Genomic DNA, 17,543 nt, shown 5'->3' on the forward strand with positions numbered 1-17,543 from the left:
ACATCATCATCAATCGCCCCGTCGCGTTGCTGCTTATCAGTCGGAAGCTCAAGAGCTTTCGTTAATAGCTTCGATCTTCTCAAATATTCGGCGCTTCTCCTTCCCCTCGCGGGGCGCGTTGCTGTGAGGTTTCCCCCGGAAATTCTCCCCTCCAGCTCGCGACTCGGACGCGTTCGCGATCACCTTGCACCCATCGCCTCTCATCGCGGAGCTCTTGGCTCTCAATATACTACCGCATCTTGTTGTTCAGACCACACCAGACTTTTCTACGGCCTTTGATTCACACGAATAATCCTGTCGACTTGCCGTGCAACTAAGGCGCTTCATCGACGCGATTTTTCAGCTGTCAGGTCTCATTGCGCCGAAAGTGTAACCGTCCCATAGCACCTCACGCCCCACCAATAACTATGTCGTCCTCGAACACGAACAACCACCACCCTCCCTCCTCCGCGGACATCGCCTCACAATCAAACTCGAACGTCCAAATTGACCCGAACAGCGGCTACACTCCGAGTGACAACCAGCTTGCTGGCTTGGTGGAAGCGGCGACCGCTGCTGCTGGCCAAGATGTCTCTCCTCAATGGGCTGCGGCCGTCGCGACTGCTGCCGGAGTAGCGGGCCATCACCAATTAGATGGATATAGTGCAGACATGCATCTTGGAGACGATGGGTTCGGTGATACGAACTTCGGCACGGGGATGGGAGGTGGCAGACACCTGCGAGTACAAAATGACCACACCCAGGGATCTGGACTCTCTCGGACCGTTTCAAAGAAACGGAAGAGGAATGATGATAACCTCGATCCCGCGTTGGCTGGAGCTGGCCTCTCTGGAGCGCAGCACCAGCTTTCCCAACAATCTCAGCAAGGTCAGCATGCCTATGCTGGTGACAACATCGATATTCGTCCCGTCCCGCCACAGTCGCTTTCCGAAGCGCGCGCAGTTGGAGTCCATTCCGCTGCAGCGCTGTTCCGCCAACCATCAAGCAACAAGAAATACACACGTCCTCCAATGTCGAAGCTATTTTCTTCTCTTGAACTTTCACCCGAGAACTTCTTGCATCTCCAAGCTGCGGCTAAAGGATTCATGCTTGACGACGATTACCCCGAGCGGCGTGACTGCGTGGGCCAGCGAGGCAAAGGCGACACGGAAATGGTGAAGTTGCGGCTTTGGAACTGCGTTAAACAATTTCTTGACTCCGAGGGAAATGGCGAGCGTTTCTTCGGGGAGAATGTCGTGAACGAGGGTATGGGACCCAGGACTTACATTTGGCCCCGCGACCAGCAGAAGATCATTTCTTTGGTCATCCCTCTTTTGCGGCGAATGGTGACCAACGAACGACAACGCCAATATGCGATTGAAACACGGAAGGGAGGAGGCACAGAAGAGCGTCGACGCCGCAAAACCAACGAAAGCTTCCAGGATTTGAACGGCCCTCGGTATTCTCCAGAGCATCAACTTCAGCAGATGCACAACCAAAGCCAGTCAATGCCTCCGCCACCTCCCCCGCCTCCAGTACAGGTTTCTCAGGCCCCGATGGAATCTGGCCAGATTATGGATGTGGGATTGATTGACTTGCTATTGGAGGGATATACGGTGGACTGGAATGACATGGCCAAATCGTACGATATGTACAATCAGGACTATGAGCTGGATAATCTCTGGTCTCTTTCTGGTCTTCAGCAGCCCGACTGGCGTGGATTGGTCGCGGCTGTAGATAGCCATTATCATGTTGTCCACAACGGCGATTATGATTGCCCGACTGGCTGCGAGGACGAGAACGTCAACCGTATCGTCCATGCTGACGCTACGGCAACTTTACCATGGCGGATTGGAGGAACCCGCAATCCGCCTGCGCGTGACGAGTTGTAAGTTTTATAGTCCCTTTCACAATCGTATCATGTGCTAACTTCCCAATAGTGCCAGCAGTATCACTCGCGATGTCTCGCGTATTATCCGTGAGAACATTGCTGCCAGACACGGGGCTCATCCGGGTCCTCAAGGACAAGCGGGAGCCGATCCACATTCTCATCAGCTTTTCGTCCCTATCGATAACCCCAAAGCCCACATGTCTTCAAACATGACCTCCTCCCACGCCAGTCCTCATACTCAGATATACCTGCGCATCAATGTGCTTCAGCATGGCAAGCGTGTACTCCCTCGACTCGACCTCCAAGCAGGCCAGTGTCCCAATGTCGACACCATCAAGGAATCAGTTCTCCGCCGCTACCATGGGCAGATTCCCGGTCTTCCTCTTCTCCAGGGGTCGGATAGTATCGATCAGCAAATTCGAGACTCGGCTGCCGCATCCAGCTGGAAGGTCAAGGCGTTGGTGCCGGATGGCCTCATCACGATCCAAAGTGAGAAGGACTGGGCATTCGCTCTCCTGTCTGCAGATACTGTGGACTGGATGGATGGTGATTTGAAGATTCTAGTTGAACTCGAAGGTGGCAATACCCAGTAGACAAAGGTCTACTACTTTGTGTTTCATATCTTATCTCTGTTTCTTAGGTTCTATCTTGTTGTTGCGAGGAACCTGTGTATTATCTACGGCTTGTGTACTTTTATTATTGCTATGATAACCCCTGAGCGAGTGAATTGACTATGTTCAGTATGATGCTTGACGTTTGCATCTTATCTCTTTCCACCGTCGCGTAGTTACCCTTCGTGTTGTTTACTCTCGAGTGAAGCAACTCATCCACGTTCTCTCCTCCATCCGCCATATCCTCCCTCTACACCTTTCTTTTCAACAACAAACAATCACAATCCCCCAAACATATCTCAAACTCATCTTGACGCAATGGATCCTCACGATCCACCCGAGTCTCAACCTCGACCTCAACCTGAGGATGAAACCGCTACTCCATCCACCGAAACCGACGAGCTAGACCTCCCAGATGACATGCTCGCCGAAATCGACACCGTCCTCCAAAACACCCCAGCCCCACCAATCGACCCCATCAATACGCCCCCAGGAAGACGAGTCGCTCTCCTCCGCGAATCCCAATGGACCGTGAGAGTCCCCCCATGGCGAGAACTCATGCTCCTCACACCACTCCGCGAACCCATCAACAACCGCATCATCAACATCCAAGAAGCGTTTACCCTGAAGAGTTTCCTCGATTCGCGAATCCGCAAGCGCCATGCCATGCTCGCTCAGGCTGTCGGTGTCAAGGCCAATCCGCCATGTACGCAGTGCGCGCAAGGCAAGGGACAGTTTGTGGGGTGTATTCACATTCCTGTGTTTTTTGATGGGGCTTGTGCGAATTGTGTGTGGGAGAAGTCGCCGAGTCAGAGGGGGCAGTGTAGTTTTCGTGAGTTGTGCTTCTACGTTGTTTGTTTACGGTGTGTGTATTGCTGTTGTGTATGGTACTGACGTGTGTTATAGGTGTGGAGAGGCAAAAACGGAAAGACGCGGAAGAGTATGAGAAGATGAAGCAAAATGGTGGTGGACAGGTTCAGCAGACATTCACTAGCGTGTGGAAGCTTCCCAAGAAGTGAGTTCTACGATTGCTGATCAGCAACTGCATATGCCTTCAAGATGACAGGATCTTGATCGACGTCTTGTTGTTCAGTGATGATGAATTGTGTGGTAGATCCACATAATATTCTCAGCATTGATATCAACTGCGTTCATTATGAAAATTCAACTATCAGGTTCTCGAGGATTAGAATTGTATCAAAGATACTACATGGTACCACTGTAGTCCTTGTACCCCGTATCGTCTTTCTAGCTTCGGCGTCTCGTGTCGATGTCCTCAGGTCGAGTCAGCATTAGACACCGTCTATATTCCCTTAACCAAGGCTGTGCTGAGTATATGCCCGAGAGTAACCCCTCGTATCTGGTGGTTCTTATTAGGGCACTGAGAAGATGAAGCTCCCAACGGCCCTTGGCGGAAGAACCCGTTGACCCTGGCCATTGTTGTTCATGATTGCCAGAATGTCACGACAACTACAAAGAATGTTTGTCATTGTTTGAAGCGCACTGATAGAGAAACTTTGAGCAGCCACGGAATACTTAAATATAGCATCGCCCCTCTGGGAGCATTCTCTTTACACCAAGCTCCTTATTGACTTTCTCTATTCCATAATACACCCTCACTGATATAAGGGTGTCTTTCCTCAAGATACCAGTCTCAGTATCAGTAAGAGAGACTCTTCGCTTTGTCTGTTACTGAGAAAAATAGGAAGAAGAAAAATAAATGCTGATAAGTTCTAGTACGCTGACTGGCAGTCTCCATGCTTCTCAGCCTTCCCCAATTCATTTCCCCAAAATCTGCTCAGTTATCAGCGGATTATACGATATCTTTCTTCTTCCCATGGTGAGATATTGCCTCTCTTCTCAGACAGAATACCACATGCGTGGACACCTTTACTGGCCGTCACTGACCGAATTAGAAAAGCGAAATGAATCGCTGGGACGTCGGAATGTTATTCTCAGGAATGACATGCTGCACTGAGTAATTCAAGGCAACCGAATCCCCCGAATGGTAAATACTGTCGCCTGGTACAACTGGAAGGTGTTTGAGTCCACCGCTTCTCTGCCAGACTCCATGTCACAGAACCTCTGGTTACCAGTGCCAGGCTCAACCGACTATATATTACTTCGAGGACTGAGATACGCCACTGGATAAATATATCAGAACAACTCGACTGCGGTCTTGTGTGACCGCGACTCCTCCCTTGGCTGGTTGGCTGGCGCGTGGAGATATAAATCATCCCAGTGCGAGCCATACGCATTTTTTGTGTGAATTACCTGGTTACATTCATGATCAACTATAGCTCCGTGTGAGAAGGAGGACCATAGCGTCGCGCGACAGTCGGCTATCAAAAGGAAGAGGTAGGCGGACTATTAGGTACACAATTCGAGCAACGCAGTTTGTTAACTGGAAGTCCTATGGTGGGTGTACCTATGAGTATACCTGCTTCATTTGGCCCACTTACCAGGACAATAGGGTTATGAGGCATTATCTCTCGACTCGCTGTCCTATGTGGTATTCGCTAGCCCTGCCGCTGGCTTGCACATGGGAAGGGCACGGTCAAGCTTCCATTTCGTGGCTCCTGTTTGGTATACTATAACAAGCGCACAAATTACAATAGGAGAAATCTTGTCAAGAGGCAACCAACAGTGGCCAATGCTTGAGAGAAGGCTCCACAGCAGCCGTGTCGAGCTGAAACCACACTGCACCTTCAGATCACCCGCGCCGATCGTTCCCAAATTTCAGACTAGCCCTTCAATATAGCGAAATTTCAAAATGATATCATGTTCAATGTTAGTACTACCAATAATATGGCAAACGGCTTCTGTTCGTTAGTTCACCCAAAGACCAATACCGCATGCAAATCGGCGAGCAGCACCCTGCTTCAAGCCATGCTGGACGAAAGGATCAGGGTTCTGATTCTCATGAGTTTGGGACAGATCAAGGCAGTATTTGAGAACCACCTCGCGCGCTCTTCTCATATTTTTTCCTCTGGTTTTGCACTAATGACAACAGCGAGTCGATATATCCACGGCTAACTATATCAAGCAATACATGAATTACGACGGGCCCAGCTCTGTTAGACTTGAACAGTCCAACTTCGTTAGTAAATGAGCGAGGCATCCGCTATTGAGATGATCTAGTGGATAGAAAAGGTTTGCCACGCCAGGCGAGTCGGCTCTGGATCAAGCGTTCGGTTTGCTCGCAATACGTGGAAGCTGGTTCGTTGAGGATGGATCGTCGGTAACAAATACACAAATCATTGTATTGGACCTTCAGTGTGATAAGTATGAGATGGTGCTCTCCAAAGATACGGGAAGATTAATAGCCCGAGTCTATTCCTGATAGTTAGTTAATTAACTTAGATATTAGTTTACTTAGCTAATAGAGGTCGAGAAACAGTATAAGAGTGAAAGTGGTGGCGCCAGTTTCGGGACCAACTGTATTAAAAGTTGTGTCTAACAAATTGCTCTATAACTAAGTACTGGTTGTAACTAATAACAGCAACTACTTAATCCTCGCTATAGGACGATTTGTTATGGGGGAACATAGAAATCTGTTTTCAACGTCGGCTACGACTTTAGCAGAACTGTACGGAGTAGTTTAACTGCAGTAAAAAGGTGAGAAAACGATGGCACTCCAAAGTGGAGAAACGAGTAGCGACTAGCAAACCACACATGGCAATAGCGGGTATAATAGTCCGTGACCGAACGCCGTTCTACATTAGCAAAACACTAACATATCTTTTATTCTGCTAATAGCATGAAGCTTTGACCCTTATTAGTTTCCTCTGAATTAAGGGCCCTGAAAATCCCGATATACGCCGTGATAACTTGATAGATATAAGAACGGATATAGTACTACGACTATAGCGGGTGCAGGTGGAAGTTACGGGTGGAAAAGCGGCCGTTTCTGGCGCTAGGGGCTGTCATTTTGGGCGTCGATTATTTTGGGCGTCGATTTCACAAGTCCTTATATTGTATATGTAAAAGAAAAGACAAAAAGGTCCGTGTCTCATACTACAGGGTAGTGATAATAATGAGTAGGGAGACCTTCGAAACAGATATGCATATCACGAATGTGTCTTCAATGGCACAATACGGTATCAGCGGCGTACTAAACAAGGAAAAACGAGAACTCCATTCTATACGCCGTATGATATCCCAAACCAGCTGGAAAGAAAACAACGGGGTACGTGTACTTAATCACAGGATCATTCTTTGCAACGATCTCATTTATTGTGTATGAACAAGGTCCGGAACGAGTCCCAGTGATCCGAGTCCGCGTAGCTATCCCGCAAGAAAATTGATTAGCCAAAATGATCGGGGAGGAAACAGGGCCAGAACTGGCACAATGGGGAGGGGACAATTAGGGTGACGCACATGTAGACCATGCTACTCCGCAGACTGGACGCCAGGGTTTCAGGGTACCATCGGAAAAGATACATGACGAATGCCCAGCTCAGGCTGGCGAAAGCTGGCCAGGCATTGTGGGTGATTTGGGCGCGGGCTTCGGGGGTGATGAGAGAGGAGAGTGGGTGCATGTTGGGCTCGACGGAGAGTTTGGCGAGGGAGAGCATAACGCGGGCGAAGACATAGATGACAATCTAATTAGGGTGTTAGCTTTGGGGGATATCCAAGACCCGAGGTACGTTTGGCCTCGGTGTGGGGATATCGGCATACTTGTTGGCTAATGCTTCCCCGCTGCCGGCCGAAGACCGCGTATCCACCCAACAAACCCGCAAAAAAGCTGTCATAACGGCCTTCCTTCCCGGATCCTGCGGGGGAAATATTCCGTAGAGCAATCATAGATGCCTTGTATATGATAGCGAATGTGGCCAGGTTTCGAGCATGCTGGCGAGTCGCTTTGAAAACGAGCTTGACTTTTTCTCGGAATCTATAAATTCGGAATAAATCAGTTCTCGGAGAGCTCCGAAGGTGAAGAGGAAACAGGGCAGTTCACGTACGTCCCAGATCGGAACAGAAAGATCATACTATAGGAAACCGCAAATGATCAGTATTCAAGCTATCAAGGCATCGCTAGCGCTCAGCCTCAAAGGTGTCCGAGTCTTAACATACACCAGCGCATGCGGAAATCGCACTTTCGACCCGTAGACGACGCCATTGCGCGCACCCTTCAACAGCGACAATAATGGGGCAAGATCGGGGTTGAGGACCAGGGCGTCCAGGCGGGACTGTATGGGGTGGTATCATGTCAGTCACTGCAGCTCTTTGCATGTTCTTGTCTGGGGAAATTGCTCACCATGAGCGCATCCATAACGGCGCGCAGGACCTCGGTTGGAGGTCGGACTCTGGCGGAGGGGACTACTGAGGAAGTGCACCACAGCGACGAGCCAGTAGGTCGAAGAAGTTCATGGAGGTGAAAGAGTAAAAGTAAAGAAAGATAAGAATATGGGGGAGGGGAGGGCGGCACTTTGACTCGGATCCGTCACTGCGAAAGGGCCTCGGCATGTGAGACGATGCCGAGACGGCCGACGTCATGGTCACGTGGTCGACATATGCCATGATTATATGGAGTAACTCACCCCAGGAAGATGGAAATCGTCTAATAATGGAGGCTATAGTCTCATATTTTGTCTGAAAGTCGCACTGAGTCAACTATTCTTTTAATATACCCCGAGGGGAAGACTTTTCTCATATCATCCTGGAAGTCATCTTCAAAACTTCCAATTGAAGTTTCGTCAATGGGTTTACTTTAAACTTTCAAGGCGCAAGGATGATACGCAGACTGAGTATAAATAGCCTAAAAAGGATACATAGCTGTATTTACGAAGAAAGTCTTACTTAGAAATCATTTGTAAAGAAGCATCGCTTCACTATAGTACTTTTCCATGGCGGTACAGGAAACCTGCAGATACACAGGCATCAAGAAGCACAAACCCCAGCCGGACCAAACGCCTTGAGATAGTGTAAATACGCAACAATGCAAGTGAATCAGTTCTAGTCCGTACGAGCACGCTTGTGGCCCTCGTCCTCCAAAATCTCGTCCACATCCATCATCTCCAGGTCCTCCTCGTCGTCCGAGTCGATACCCGCACGACGCTTGAGACCCTTCATCTTGCGAGTCTGAAGACCGCCCAGATCCTGTTTGCCCAAGTGAACACGACCAATCTTGTCACCCATAGAGTCAAGGGTAATGTTCTTCTTGGTGCGCATCTCCTCGTTGGGACGCTTGCCCTGCTTCATGGCCTCCTTCATGGCCTCGGGGGTAGCGGGGCGCTGGCGGCCAATCTTGAAGTCGAACTTGGGCCCAACTTCCTCCAACTCGACACGGGGAAGCTTGTGGCCGCTGCGCTTGGTGATAACCTTGTACCAGCGCAGGTGCACGATAGGAGAAAGGTCGTCGCGGGCCTCCTCGGCACCGACCATCAAAACGTACTGAAGACCCTCAACGTCGATCTGGTTGGTCTCCTCACCCTTGAACATATCGAGGAAGAAACTCTTGAGCATAACGTGCGCCGAGGACGTCGGGTCCTCGAAGGGGCTACCAGAGAAAATCATCATTGGCCGCATACCCAGTCCGACGGGCATGGTGAGCTCGTTAATGGGAGGGATTGCGGTCTTATCGGCGGGAGGAAGAAGGACCAATTCGCACATGTCGAGGGTTTGTGAGTTAAAAATTCGTGCGAGAGTAACGCAGTTGGGGCGCTTCTTGTTGCTGCTTCCGAAGACTACAAGACCGCACTCGTTCTTGTTTGCCAAGAACTCCATGCTCTCGGTGTTCTCGAAGGGGTGAATGTTCTCATTCTTCTTGTGGAAAAGGACGGAATTGGGCTTTGTGAGGGAGTGGAAGGTCTTCAAGACGGTGTCGAGGGCCTGGGGGCATTTCGTGCCGTGCAACAGTAGAGTCTTCTTCGGGGCTTCGATGAGTTGGGGCTCCCGCGCCTTAAGGATGCGCGCAGTGCGCGGGTTCTTTGCCTTGCTAAAAATTCCGAGTCAGTCAAATACTGTCACTCTGTGAAGTTTCATGTACGTACACTTCGCGCAACATGGTGGCTGTGTGTTCTTATGTCTGAGGTTGATCGGAGTAAAAAAGCGCAGAAAAGTTTTGGGGGAAGGGCTTGGCACCGTTATCGATAAGGACCCACCAGCGTGGCCTGAGCTTCGCATATTGGCGCCTGAATACAGACAATTCAGTCAATAACATGTTGCATATCTACCTTTTCTATTCAATGCCAGGAAATTTGGCCGTGGGTTGAGCCCTCATCAAATTTTCGCCATGGCAGTGATTTTGTCTTTTATACTCTCGCTTATCCGAGCAATTTTCAAAGCGCCCGTCCAAACACCAAGCAAATCTTTGGGGCCAATCAAACATCGATATTTAGTGCGCTGAATCCGCGCACCAAGTACAAGCCCTGCCGGGCTGATGGTCTTTCTGGAGATCTTTCTAGAGATTTTCTAGAGTCAGAGGGGAAAAGCTGAGGCTTTATAGCTGGGTCAATATCCAGATCGCTAATACTAGATTCTAAATCTATGCTGGAAATATATTGCCGGAGGCCTACAACATTCGAATCATTCAATCGAAGTACGAAATGCGTTCTACAATGAAAAAAACAGACTTGGCTAAACCTAACCTAGGCTTATCAAACCCATCCTCCCCTTCTTTGCCGCCTCGTGGACTCGAACTAAAGCTTCGAAGTCCGGGTGACTTCCGCATAGTTCACATCCCTCTCAGGCCAATATCCAACTTGAATCATATGATCAACCAGTGTACCTTTACCACCCCAGGTATGTCTTCCAAAGGCAGCCACCATATCCATTCCATTCAATAAAGAGCCGCTCGTCCAGATTTTACCATCCTGAGCCCATCTTCTCTTGATCCAATTTGTTCCAGGAGCCGTTTGCCGCATCATGGGTAGCATGGGGATGGGCGCAGTGACGGTCTTGCCTTCTAGAATCCCTGCAGCGAGTACAGGTAAAAATCCCGCGCAGACACAAAGGAGTGCAGCACACTCAGCGTAGGCTTTGCGAAGAAATTGTTTTTCTGTTTTGCTGACTTGGTAGCCTGCTGCGTAAGCTCCAAGGACTATGATATCGAGTGGTGGGCAATCTGCGAAGGAGTTCTGTATAATCGAATCATGAGTCTTACGATATTCCAGATAGATTAATTCATAATGTGCCATATTCTTGCATTAACGCTTGTAATGAAGGACGGGCTTACTGTGGGGACGACTTTCAAGTTTCCTGTCAAGCGAGCAGGGGTCTTCCCATCCTCCGTGACCCAATGATGTTCAAAGTCCAAGGCTTGTGATATCAAGTCATCACAGACAAGATTCGGAGGTGCATGCTTGAGGAATCCGCGGCTGATACAAGAAAAGAATCCGGCAGGAGCAATATCAAGATGCTCGGTGACGCTGGCCATGAGCTATAAGCAGATAAGTCGAAGACAAGTACGTAAAGAATAGGCTCACCTGTTCATTAAAACAATACCAACCCGAATAGGACGCCTAGGGTCGCGGAGGTTGATTGGCGAGGACATATTGTGAAAGAGGAATCCGAGAGAATGATGGATCATTCAATGACTATAACTACTTAGAAAAAGGTTGATTTATACTTACTCTGATAGCAAACTTGACGCTGTAATTAGGTACTGCTTTCGTTACACTCGGGCAACTGTGGGATCTCAAGGCTCTATTCTCATATCCAAGAACCAATCAAGTTGCTGACGGTTCAACTTGCTCTGCAGGAAGAATTCGCCATCGTCTCACGTTGCCCTCCGTCATACACAAACAATGTATAGAAGAGCTTGGCACCTGACACTAAACTTAGTAGGACACCCCTTACACGATTAAGGAGGGCTGTTTAACAAGAAAGAGACAGGTTATTCCATTTATATAATTTTATCTACAGGCCAAACAGCCGTAGCATCCGCATTTTACTCCAAACGCAGCTTCTCAAACTCCTTGATCTGCTCCTCCAAGCGAGCAGCCTCGCTCTCGGCATCACGGAGACGCTTCTCCTCGGCCTCGCGGACCTCAAGCTTGACCTTCTCCTTCCAGTTAGGAGCGCTCATGACACCCTGGGACCGGCGCACGGTCTCACGGGCGCGCTCAAGGCTGGCCTTGGCCTTCTCCTCCTGCTCGAGGGCAACCTCCTTGGACACGCGCAGGTAGACGGCGGCCTCAGCACCGACGGCGGCAACGACGCAGCCAGAGGGAGGAGTCTTGTTGTCCGGGCCCAGGTGGGACAGATCGCCCAGAGTCTTGCCACCCAGAGACTGGATGGTGGTGAGCTGCTCGGAGACGGTCTTCTCGCTGGTAGCGTCGTAGGTCTGGATGATGATGTCACCCTTGGTCTTGACATCGTACTGGGCCAGGATGGAACGGATGGCCTTGGAGGAGTTCAGGATGAGCTCGTAGGCCTTCTCAGCAGCCGGGTCATCGAACTCAGCACGGTACTCGGGGAACTTGGCCCGCATGATGGAGAAGGTCTTGTCCTCGGGGCGGCGGGGCAGACGCTGCCACAGGTGCTCAGTGACGAAGGGCATAATGGGGTGGATGAGGCACAGGGCACCCTCGAGAGCGGTGTAGAGGGTCTGCTTGGCAGACTCCTGGGTCTCGGGGGAAGCATCCTCGGCCAGCAAGTACTTGGAGTTCTCGATGAACACATCGCACAGCTGGGAGTACCAGTATTGGTAAGAGACGTTGGCGCTGACGGAGAACTCACGAGCCTCCAAAGCCTCGTTGATCTCCTTGGCGGCGGCGTTGAACTTGTGCAGAATCCAGCGCTCCGACAGGGACTCGTTGCCAGTCTTGGAAACGGTGGCCAATGGCTTGAAGTCGTCGCCAAGCTTGCCAAGAACGAACTTGGTAGCCTGGTAGATCTTGTTACAGAAACGACGGTAACCGTGGATGACCTGGACATCGAAAGCGATATCACCGCCTGTGAAATACGAGTTAGTAAATGTAAATGAGTTATACTAGGACGTATACGTACCACCAGTGGTGTAGGAGACGAGGGCGAAGCGAAGAGCGTCAGCACCGCACTCGGGAATACCCTTGGGGAAGGCCTTCTTCTGGTACTTGGTAGCAGTGGCGACCTCCTTGTCGGCAAGGTTACCAACCAGGAGCTTGTCGTGCAGAGTCTGCAGTTGGATACCCTCCATAACATCCAGAGGATCAATAACGTTGCCAAGAGACTTGGACATTTTGCGACCCTCGGAGTCACGGATGAGAGAGTGGCAGTACACCTCCCTGAAGGGGATCTGTCCGGTCATCTTGATACCGAGCATGATCATACGGGCGACCCAGAAGAACAGAATATCCCAACCAGTCTCGAGCACGGAGGTGGGGTAGAGGTTCTCGAAGTCGTGAGTCTTACGGGGCCAGCCCAGAGTCGAGAAGGGCCACAGACCGGACGAGAACCAAGTGTCGAGGACATCGGGATCACGGTCCAGGGTGAATTTCTTACCGGGGAACTTAGCCTCGGCCTTCTTGCGGGCATCTTCTTCAGTACGGCCAGTGACCCAGAAGTTGCCATCGGCGTCATCGTTCTCCTCGCCCTCGATGTTAACGAAGTAGGCGGGAGCCTGGTGACCCCACCAGAGCTGACGGGACAGACACCAGTCGTTCAGGTTGCGCATCCAGCGGAAGTAGTTCTTCTCTGCGGACTCGGGACGGATGATGATATCACCTTTCTCAACAGCCTCGATAGCGGGGCCAGCCAGAGACTCCATCTTCATCCACCATTGAGGCTTGAGGATAGGCTCGATAACGTCGTTGGACTTGGAGCAACGGGGCACCTTCATGGGGTTGTGCTCCCACTTGACGTACAAGCCCTTCTCCTTGAGGAGATCGATGACCTTGTAACGGGCATCGAAACGCTTCATACCAGCGAAAGGACCACCGTTCTTGTTGAAGGTACCATCGTCGTTCAGGACGGAGATGAACTCCAGGTTGTGCTGCTTACCACGGTTGAAATCGTTGAAGTCGTGGGCGGGGGTAATCTTCACGGCACCGGTACCGAACTCGGGCTCAACACCCTCATCGGCGACGATGGGGAGCAGACGGTCAACGAAGGGGTGACGGGCGTTCTTGCCGATCAGGTGCTTGTAGCGAGGGTCGTTGGGGTGAACGGCAATACCACTGTCACCAATCATGGTCTCGGGACGAGTGGTAGCAATCTCAATGCGCTCAGTAGTACCGTCGATCTCGTAGCAGAAGTGGGTGAGCACACCGAACTCGACCTTGCGGTCATAGCCGGGAACATCCAGCAGAGTGCGGCCTTCAATTTCCTTGTTGTCGACCTCGAGGTTAGACAGGGAGGTGTTCAAAGCACAACACCAGTTGACCAGGCGGTTGGCACGGTAAATGATGCCCTCTTCGTGCAGACGAACGAAGGTCTCGGTCACGGCAGCGGACAAGTTGGGGTCCATGGTGAAAGCCTCACGCGACCAGTCAAACGAACCACCGACTCTGCGGAGAGCGTTCTTGATGTTCTTGTGGTACTCGTCCTTCCAGTCCCAGATAAGCTTGACCATGGCTTCACGTCCGAGATCGTGACGGGTCTTTTTCTCCTTCTTCCACAGCATCTTCTCGACAACACTCTGGGTAGAGATACCAGCGTGGTCCATACCAGGAAGCCATAGAGTGGTCTTGCCCTTCATTCGCTGCCAACGGATCATAGTGTCTTGGAGGGCGTTGGTCAGGGCGTGGCCCATGTGAAGGGAACCGGTAACGTTGGGAGGAGGAATAGGAATGACGAAGGAGCCCTCGGGCTTGACCTTGCCATCGGGACCCCATTCGGGCTTAAAGAGATCGCGCTCTTCCCACCACTCAAGGCGGCCGGCCTCGATGACCTTGGGGTCATAGGCATCGGCGGTCTTCTCCTTCTCAACCTTCTGCACCTTCTTCTCGGCCTTGGGTGCAGCTGGCTTAGCAGACTTGGCCTTGGCCTGCTTCTCTGCGAACTTCTTGGCCTTCTCAGCCTTCTTGCGCTCGCGCTCCACTGTATATAGCCGGGATACATCAGTATTTGTCCATCTCCAAGGAAAGTCCAAGTTTTCTGAAGCAATTCAGATTTGGGGATTCCGTGGGTTCGACATACACTCCTTCTCGGTCTTCACCTTCGGGGCAGCAGAGCCATCGTTCGCAGCAGCAGCTTCGGCGATCTGGGTGCGGGTCTGCTCGTCAACGGGAGGGGGATCTCGGTCAAAGGGGCAGTGTTCTCCCCAACTGCATTGTAGGTCATGGTGAGCTTGCGGACTGGAGCATGAGTCATGGATCTTTGGAGGGGGAGGACTGACTGGGGTTTTGGGAGGCAGAGTTTTGAGCCATCCTGGAGAATGATCGATATGTCGGAGGGAATCTCCAAGGCGCCGATCGCGCCACGAGTCGCCTGATAAGAATCTTGAGGGGATGGAGATGCGACAAGGAGGGGTGGTTGTGCGAAATGCGGGCAGATTAAATTTCCCACGACGAATGAGCGAGCGGGGCTCAAGTGAGGATCGGTGGGGACCGCGCGACGCTGGGGTTGGCAGATGGCAAGCTTTCTATAGATGCATGCGCATCATTGATCTTGGTTGACGAGAATATAGTTGTTCTTTTTGCCCTTTTCTTTATGTTTTGTTTCCGTCTCAAGCCGTTGCTACAAGCTATCGAGATCGGACTCACGTGATGACGCCGGTGCCAACGGGCGGCCTGATCAGCACGCGGTAAGGCGATAGTCTTATACGCGACATCCACAGGACTAGCAGGTTTACATACGGATGGAATATCTGAAACAAGATCAAAATAAAGGAACTGGCAATGCATTATGTCTTCGCAAAACCCCTCGTAGCATCGTCGCCAATCATGAGTACCTCCCCAATACCATCACTCCATTGAATGTGCATGTTAAGCCAGAAGCAGCCGCAGGTAACAACTAAGGGAAGCATAACGGAAAAACACAACCACATGAAAACAGGGAAAGGGAAAAGGAGATCCATAACACCAGACCAAAGGATGAGCGAGGAGGGGAGGGAGAATAGAAATTGGCGAGGACTGAAGGAAACCAACGCTGTACAATGAAAGGAGCATAGAGAAAAGATCTTCTTGCCGCTCTAAGAGGACAACTGATTTGATTGCGCTCACTAACACGCCTGTAGAACCGAGGCGATACAGGGCTGGCCAGCCCAAGAAGATTAGATGTCATGTCTTGTCATCAACGTCGTCTCCGTTCGGAAATCGGTTATTCATCGCAGCCCATCCTCCGCCGAAATGGTTAAAGTCCAGAGAAAACATTGGGAAGAGGTCTCATTGAAAAATTATCCTTCTTGTTTTCTTGACCGTGTGCCGCTGTAAACGGCATATTTCCAACTCAGACAAAAAAAATGGGGCATGTGATACCGGGTGATATTCTGTAGATAGGTTTGTAGGGGTGAGGAGGGTGGTAGAAGCGCTGATAGGAAATGGAAGAGAGAAAAAGAGCCAAGGTCGTTCATCACTGCCGGCGAGGATCAGGACTGGGCGGCTGCGTTGTTCAGAGAATCGGCGCGGACGGGATCAAAGTAGGCGTGAGCCATGGCCTCTTGAGCGGTCAAGCGTTCCTAAACAGTTGTCAGTAAATCGAACCACGAGTTTCCAGGAACAGTCTGGACATACGGCATGGTCGTAACGAAGCAGCTTGTCAAGGAAGTCAATGGCTTCATCACTGACAAAGCGCTGGTTCTCGGCTGTGACAAAGGAGTGCCACGGCTTACGAGGGAAGCGGGAGAGGATATCGTCGTATTGGGGATCCAGCTCAATGTCGTACTTGTCCAGGTATTCGAAGAGCTCCTCAGTTCCCAGGACCTTGGCAATCTTCACCAGTTGGTCCGAGTTGCTGTTGCCGTGGAAGAAGGGCTCCTTGCGGAAGATCATGGAAGCAAACATGGCACCCAGTGACCACATATCGAGGGAGTAGTCGTACTCCTGGAAGTCGACGAGCAGCTCGGGGCCCTTGAAGTAACGAGATGCGACTCGGACGTTATACTCAGTGCCCTTGTGATAGAACTCGGCAAGACCCCAATCGATCAGTCGCAGCTATAGTAGGTTAGAATATATACCATTTGACAAGAAAGCATTCTACATACCTTGCGCTTCTCATGATCGATCATGACGTTGTGGGGCTTCACATCTCGGTGCATGATACCCTTGCTGTGACAGAAGTCCAGCGCCTTGAGGAGCTCGTAGATGTAGAAGCGGACATCGTAGTCCGTGAAGCGGGGGTACAAGGTACGGAAATCGGTGTTGTTGACAGCTTCAAAGACCAAACTGGGAGTCTTGCTCTGGTTGTCCCGAACAACGTCCAGCAGAGCTACAACGTTGGGACCGCCAGCAAGGTTCTGGAGGATCTTGATCTCTCGCTTGATCTTCTTCTTCTTCACGGGCTTGAGGACCTTGATAACGCATTTCTGGTAATTCACAACGTTGATACCCTCGAACACCTCAGAGTACTTTCCTCGACCTGAAAAGGAAAAGCGTCAGCAAACGGTCAGTCCGGAGCTTGTCTCCACACCCCAGACAGAATGGCAGGTGATAACGCCAGCCTCCCGGGTCGGATGACCTCCAATCAAAACTCAACATACCGATCTTGCGAACGATTTCGTAGTTCTCCAACACGCCCCAGGAAATGTTCACACTGTCGTAGTCCCAGTAGGACCGAGGCATGTGCTCGTTGACATCGGCGTAGACGCGCGCCATGGTGATTGCAGACGGCTTCCGAATCCGCCCACAATAGAAATCAGATGCGGCGGGGTTACGCGGGGCGCAACCAAGTGACGGGATAAGGAGGGGTCGAGGGGAGTTGACACAGGAAGAAGACAACAGCAGCAGCAGGCCCAGCAACTCGCCAGCTCGAACTCAGCTGTGCTATCGATCGTCCTGATGCAATGGGGGGTTTTTGGAGGGGTGATAATATGATGCGAGCGAGATCTGTTCCGCCTTGTCACGGGATTTGCGTGGAGAGCAGTCAGTCCCGAAACGGCTAGACTGAGAGTTTGTCGGGAGATAGTTATTCCGAAGGATTTTCTAATTGCCTCTTTCGGACAGGTCGTGACCGCGGGTGTTTCTCAAGTTCTGAATTTC

The 17,543-nt window shown here is 50.9% G+C and overlaps 7 protein-coding genes across 7 annotated transcripts; 2 read left to right on the forward strand and 5 right to left on the reverse strand.

The window, feature by feature from the left end:
• Positions 1-407: 407 nt before the first annotated feature.
• N7496_012475 (uncharacterized protein) lies at positions 408-2,463 on the forward strand (the record flags this gene model as incomplete). Its single annotated transcript, XM_056705388.1, has 2 exons — positions 408-1,867; positions 1,920-2,463. The coding sequence occupies 2 exons, from the start codon at positions 408-410 to the stop codon at positions 2,461-2,463; spliced, it is 2,004 nt and encodes a 667-aa protein (XP_056549286.1).
• Positions 2,464-2,799: 336 nt separating this feature from the next.
• N7496_012476 (uncharacterized protein) lies at positions 2,800-3,500 on the forward strand (the record flags this gene model as incomplete). Its single annotated transcript, XM_056705389.1, has 2 exons — positions 2,800-3,187; positions 3,388-3,500. The coding sequence occupies 2 exons, from the start codon at positions 2,800-2,802 to the stop codon at positions 3,498-3,500; spliced, it is 501 nt and encodes a 166-aa protein (XP_056549287.1).
• Positions 3,501-6,788: 3,288 nt separating this feature from the next.
• On the reverse strand, positions 6,789-7,756 carry N7496_012477 (Tim17/Tim22/Tim23/Pmp24 family protein; the record flags this gene model as incomplete). The annotated part of the gene is made up of 5 exons (XM_056705390.1): positions 6,789-7,085; positions 7,162-7,375; positions 7,446-7,472; positions 7,558-7,673; positions 7,742-7,756. The coding sequence occupies 5 exons, from the start codon at positions 7,754-7,756 to the stop codon at positions 6,789-6,791; spliced, it is 669 nt and encodes a 222-aa protein (XP_056549288.1).
• A 683-nt stretch (positions 7,757-8,439) lies between these two features.
• On the reverse strand, positions 8,440-9,490 carry N7496_012478 (rRNA-binding ribosome biosynthesis protein RPF2; the record flags this gene model as incomplete). Its single annotated transcript, XM_056705391.1, has 2 exons — positions 8,440-9,421; positions 9,477-9,490. 2 exons carry the CDS (start codon positions 9,488-9,490, stop codon positions 8,440-8,442), a joined length of 996 nt encoding a protein of 331 aa, XP_056549289.1.
• A 634-nt stretch (positions 9,491-10,124) lies between these two features.
• On the reverse strand, positions 10,125-10,861 carry N7496_012479 (DJ-1/PfpI family protein; the record flags this gene model as incomplete). The annotated part of the gene is made up of 2 exons (XM_056705392.1): positions 10,125-10,562; positions 10,661-10,861. 2 exons carry the CDS (start codon positions 10,859-10,861, stop codon positions 10,125-10,127), a joined length of 639 nt encoding a protein of 212 aa, XP_056549290.1.
• A 513-nt stretch (positions 10,862-11,374) lies between these two features.
• Positions 11,375-15,178, reverse strand: N7496_012480 (valine--tRNA ligase; the record flags this gene model as incomplete). The annotated part of the gene is made up of 4 exons (XM_056705393.1): positions 11,375-12,381; positions 12,436-14,445; positions 14,545-14,702; positions 15,111-15,178. The coding sequence occupies 4 exons, from the start codon at positions 15,176-15,178 to the stop codon at positions 11,375-11,377; spliced, it is 3,243 nt and encodes a 1,080-aa protein (XP_056549291.1).
• Positions 15,179-15,934: 756 nt separating this feature from the next.
• N7496_012481 (casein kinase II subunit alpha/alpha') lies at positions 15,935-17,159 on the reverse strand (the record flags this gene model as incomplete). Its single annotated transcript, XM_056705394.1, has 4 exons — positions 15,935-16,024; positions 16,080-16,499; positions 16,550-16,923; positions 17,045-17,159. The coding sequence occupies 4 exons, from the start codon at positions 17,157-17,159 to the stop codon at positions 15,935-15,937; spliced, it is 999 nt and encodes a 332-aa protein (XP_056549292.1).
• Between the last annotated feature and the right edge of the window lie 384 nt (positions 17,160-17,543).

This window comes from Penicillium cataractarum (assembly GCF_028827025.1).
Source record: "Penicillium cataractarum strain IBT 29864 chromosome Unknown utg000010l, whole genome shotgun sequence".
Taxonomy (NCBI): Eukaryota; Fungi; Ascomycota; class Eurotiomycetes; order Eurotiales; family Aspergillaceae; genus Penicillium; species Penicillium cataractarum.